Source organism: Gracilinanus agilis, unplaced genomic scaffold (assembly GCF_016433145.1).
Source record: "Gracilinanus agilis isolate LMUSP501 unplaced genomic scaffold, AgileGrace unplaced_scaffold12058, whole genome shotgun sequence".
NCBI classification, from domain to species: domain Eukaryota; kingdom Metazoa; phylum Chordata; class Mammalia; order Didelphimorphia; family Didelphidae; genus Gracilinanus; species Gracilinanus agilis.
The window spans coordinates 1,317-7,030 of NW_025342541.1; the positions used below are offsets into that span (position 1 = coordinate 1,317).

Consider the following 5,714-nt stretch of genomic DNA (forward strand, 5'->3'; position numbering starts at 1 on the left):
ATGTCAGTGTTCACCTCTATGTTCATCTCCAGTTTACTGACTATATATCTTGTTTGTACATAAATATTTGCATGTTGTCTCCCCTTGTTAATATGTGAACTCCTTGAGAAGAGAGGCTGTTTTTTGCCTTTCTTTGTTATTTCCTTTGCAGTTAGCACAATGCCTAGCACATAGTAGGTGCTTAATAAATGTTTATGGACTCTCTTTATGAACATTCAATTTACTACTCAGCCTCAAGTATCTCATATATAAAATAAAAGGGTTAGATTGCATGATTTTTAAAATTCCTTCTATCTATTCATAAGGATCTTATGGTTCTTAAAAATAGAATTTTGGACATGATAAGACAAGAATGAAAAAAGGCTTGTAAATCCTGGAGTTTTCCCCTGCCTTTTATAATAAATGCTCTATTCTGCCTGTTCACAAAGTTGACCCGAGTGCTCAGGAAGGAACTAACCTGCCCAAGAAATACTCGCTTCCATCTTTTGGCTTAGATGAGGGCTTCCAATGACACAAGAAACGTTCTTTTTGGAATTGGCAGACACTGTAATTGAGGTTTCAACAGAGAAAAGCCCATTCACTTTCTTTGTGATTACGCTGCCTCCTGACAATGGCTCCTCCTGCTGATTCTTCCATTGCACTTCAGGTTCTGGGTACCATCCGGACGATGTACACACTAGCCGGAACCATTCATTTTCAACGCCATCAATGTATATGTGAGGGACAGAGCCTGTGGCTAGGAAATGGGAACAAAGTAAAATTAAGGTTATTTCCTAGAAACGAGGATTTTTTTATCCATCTTATTTCCCCTTATTACATCTATCTATTAGTATTGAGATAGTATGAAATGAGAAAAACAGACAACATGCCTCTATGTTGATGACACATATTTTCAATTCAATTCATGGTAGGGATACAAAGACAAAAACAATATAGTCCCCAACCTCAAGAAAATTATGTAATAATAAGGGTTGTGGAGAGGAGGGAGAATTATATATACATCTATATAAAATACACAATAATTTCAGGGAAATGAAGAGGGCACTAGCAGGACCAGTGAACATATTAAGATATCAGAACCAGAACACAAAAAGTTCTTGATAGGTTAAAGTTATAGCACAATTCTACAATTTAAAAATAGAGGAATGAATGTAAAGACCCACTTTGGAGGATTTTTTTATTAACCTGTTTCAGTACATGATGAGGATGACACAACTGGAGAGAGATAGGGTTTGAGTGGACTTGACATGAGTTGATCATTAAGCCAAAAATGCTAATGACTTATTGGATGATATTAATAGAACATTAATCATCTGCTGCTACTGACTTCTAGTTAAGCCCTGTCTGAGTCTTTTGTTTAATTATGCCATATTTTTATATATTTTGACATTCTTTATTAAATTTTCAATTCTAAATTCCTTCCCTTCCTCCTGCCACTTCCCCATCCATTGAGAAGGTGAGCTATATTATATACATTATACTTGAAGTCATGTAAAACATATTTCCATATTAATAAACTCTGATATTCAGTTCTATTTATGACTGAATTTATCCCATTCACATTCATAGTTAAAATTGCTAACTCTGTGTTTCTCTTTAACCTAGTTTGCTTTTTAAACTCTTTTCTTCTTTTCATCATGTCTCTTCTCAAAAGTCTGTTTTGCTTCTGATCACTGCTTCCCTTAATCTATTTTCCTTCTTTTCTCTCCTCCCTTTCACTTAACCCATTCCCCTACTACTTTCTTATTGGATAAGATGGATTTCTATACCAAATTTACTATGGACGCATATTCTTCTTTCTTTAACAAGAGTGAAGGCCAACCATTGCTTGCTTCCCCCACTCCATACAATTTCTCTTCCATTGTAAAAATTCTTCCTTACCTCTTTTTATGTGAGATAGTTTTCCATATTATTCTCCCTCTCCACTTCTCCCAATATATCCCTCTTTCTTAGTCTTCCATTTCTTTAGATTAATCCAACACAATAGAATCATGGTATGCCTTCTGTTTCAGTGGACTCCTAACAGTTTTAACGAGTTTGGGGGGTTATATGTATCGTCTTCCCATTTTGGACTATAACTAGTTTAACCTTATCAAGTTCCTCATGCTTATATTTTTACGCCTCTCAAGTCTTCTGTTTTGTTTTACTGCCAGATTTTCTGTTCAGCTTCAGTCTATTTACTAGGAGTGCTTGAAAGTCCTCTATTTTAATAAATATACATTTTCCCCAGAAGGATTATATTCAGTTTTAATAAGTAGATTTTATTGGTTATCTTCTAGAATATCTTAGGCTAAGCTATTCACTGCTTTGATGTGGAAGCTGCCAAATCTTGCATGATCCTAACCATGGTTTATTGTATTTGAATTATTTCTTTCTGACTGCTTGCAGTATTTTCTCCTTTCTCCTTGATTTTGGAACTCTGGAAATTGGCAATAATTTCCAATGAAGTTTTTATTTCATTTAGGAAGTGACTGGGGCGTTTTATCACTTTCTATTTTTACCTCTGGTTCTAAGATATATGGGAAGCATTACTGTATAATTTTTTGAAATAGGATATCTGGGATCTTTTTTTTTATTGTAGCTTTCAGGTAGATCAATGATTCTTAAACTATTTCTATCTTCTTTCCAGATCAGTAGTTTTTTTCCAATGAAATAGTTTGATATTAATATATATTTATATATGTACATATATATAAAACAATAAAACAAAGTCAAAAGAATAATTTTATTGTTTCTTAATGTCTCACAGTCATTAACTTCCACTTTAAAAAATTATACTTGTTAAGAGGTTCTTTTCTTCATTAAAATTTTGTATCTTTTTCTATTTGGTTAATTCTGTTCTTTAAGGAGTTCTTTTCTTCAGTATTTTTGGTGTCTCTTTGAACAAGCTCTTAGGGCTTTTTTCATAATTTTCTTGCATTGCTCTAATTTCTTTTCCCAACTCTTCCTTTACCTTTCATTTTTTAAAATCATTTTTTTGTTTTTTATCTCTTTATTTAGCTCTTCTAGGAATTATTAGGCTTGTGTCCAATCTGCATTTTTCTTTCAGCTATAATCCATATGTTTTCATGTCATTTTCGGCTTCTGAGTTTGTGTTATGAGCTTTCCTGTCACCATAATAGCTCTTTGTGTTCAGATTTTTTGTTGTTGTTTACTCACCTTACCTGTCTGCTTCTTAACTTTGAACTTCATGTCTGAATTGGACTTTGCTCACCTAGGGAACTGGATGAGTGATCACTGCCCCAAACTTCAGGGTTTTGCACTCTGCCTTTTTCACAGCTAGTTATTGACACCTATAAGCGTTTGGTGCTTCCAAGATAGTGTGATTTAGGGAGAGATGTGGTCCCTATTCTTCTGGACTGAGCTCTGGTCTTAGAAAGGTAAAGTCCTTATTTTCTAGTGACCACAACTCTTCCCTTTCCTGGAACTGTAATTTAAGAATTATGGCTCCTGCTCCCTTGTGGCCACAAGTGCTCCCCTCTTAGAAGCAAGACCCCAGAACTGGGAAATGGGCAAAGGAGTTGTCAAATCCTGCCTGGACTTATTCCTAATATTAGCATAGTGGTACCCTGGAATTACTTTCTGGCCAATGTTAAGATTAAAATTATCTGGAGGTTGAGAGCCAGGCCATGTGACAGGAGGTCCTAGGTTCAAATCCAGCCTCAGACACTTCCCAGCTGTGTGACCCTGGACAAGTCACTTGACCCCCATTGCCCACCCTTACCACTCTTCCACCTATGAGTCAATACACAGAAGTTAAGGGTTTAAAAAATTCTCTGGACACTATATTTTATTTTAAAATTATTTATTAAATAATTAAAAGGTGTCAGAGAAAGAAAAAGAATCAGCTTCATTTGACCACTTGTTCCAATCACACACACACACACACTCCCCTAGCCAACCTGAACTCACACTGTCCTAACCATTATTCTTTCCACACCAAAGACTCAGACTGCTTTATCAACCTGAATTTATACATTCACTGGCATCACTTTCCTGGGGCTCTCATATTTTCTAGGCTAGGTCAGAGGCTGGTCTTCTGGATTCCAGTAGCTAAAAAGCTTCTTTGCTCTGCTTTCTTAGACCTATCCTCTCTGTCACATTTTTAAATGGCATTAACAAATGGAGGAAAGTTCACAGAAAGGATGACTGGCATGATGAATGTACTGAACTCTATTTCTTGGGAAAATAGATTGAAGAAACAGAAGAAGAGGAGGCCTGAGTAAAATGTGATTTTGATCTTCAAGTGTATGAAGGGCTACTAAGTCAAAAAGGAATTGACCTTGTTCTGACTGATCCAAAAGTGGACAAATACATACAATGGATGGAAGGTTCAGGAAGGAAACAGTAGAAATTCATTCTTATTTTTAAAAAACTGCCCAAATGTATTAACTGCTTCAGGAGGTAACAGGCTTAACTTCATCAGAAAACTTCCACAGAAAATGGTTTGTGATTCTATTTTAGATATTATAGGGAGGATTCTTGTTCAGGTAAGGATTAAATTAGATGATCTTTGAGGTCCCTTCAAAGTCTGGTTTTTATCATGATTCTATACCCATATACAAGGAGGCACACATAGCTTAAGGCTAAGAGTTCTTTAAATTTTGCCTTTATTGTTGCTTAAAAGTGTTTCTTTCAATTAATTGGTATTGAATTGTTCAACATACATGACTATGAGCAGAACTATTTCCTAATTCCCCCACCTTTTCCAGGGTCATTTCACCAACTGCTGAGTATCACAATCTCACCATGCTCTACTTTTGGTTTCATCCCCACAAATATTCTTTGTCTGTGTCCATGAAGCAGGTTTTAATCATCCCAGGTACTACACCAGAACAACTTGTCTCTACACTAAACTGCTCTTTACTCCATGACCCTTGAATTTCATCTTTGCCCTCCAAATATTCCCACTTTAATCAGCCTGACTCTGAGGGGGATAACATAAGATCAAACGTCCCTCACCCCCAATCTCTCCTTGTTTTATCCCTTAGCCTGATGCCTAGTTCTGTATCTGCTCCCCTCAGGCAAATATCATCATGGCTCTCCTACCCAGAGGTGCCTCTCATGAAGCCACAATACCTGGTACACACTCACCTGTCACAATCACTTGGAAATCTGCTTCATGATAATGTGATGGACTTTCAAAGAAACACCGGTACTTCCCCTCATCGGAGGAACGGACTTGATGGAGCCTCAAGGCCACACTGCCACGGGAAATGTTCTGTCGAAGAAATTCTGTCCTCCCTTGATAGTCCTGATGCTGGTATTTCAAATAATCTTGTGCATATTTGTAGTGATGTACCAGACTTGATTTATGGCCATGAAACCATACCACTTCCATATGTGTAGCATCCCACTGGGGGTGGAGATAACAAGGGAGTGTGACTTCTCTGCCCACCAAGGCAACAATTGGTTGTTGTGGTCCTTTCACCGTGAACTCCCCTGGAGAACAGAGACAAAGGCAGGAGCTTATCCAAGGCTGGAACAAGAATGAGGGCAAAATGAAAAGTCTTACAATATGACCATAGAGCAAACTATCAACTTTTAGATCTGGAAAAATAGACATCATCCAGTCCAGAAAGTCTCTGTCTTATCCAATTATCACCTCCACATTATTCCATAGAAGTGGTCTTATCTCCACTCATCAGACATCCCCAGCAATGGTCTACTTTCCACCTCAATTTTCTTAGTTAGGAAAATTCATATGGACTAGT

At 36.9% G+C, this 5,714-nt stretch overlaps 1 protein-coding gene across 1 annotated transcript; it reads right to left on the reverse strand.

Annotated features, from left to right (window-relative positions):
• Positions 1–457: 457 nt before the first annotated feature.
• LOC123253970 (butyrophilin-like protein 9) lies at positions 458–5,442 on the reverse strand (the record flags this gene model as incomplete). The annotated part of the gene is made up of 2 exons (XM_044683047.1): positions 458–736; positions 5,095–5,442. Coding segments are annotated over 2 exons (627 nt in total), but the record flags the coding sequence as incomplete, so codon positions are not given.
• Positions 5,443–5,714: the final 272 nt, after the last annotated feature.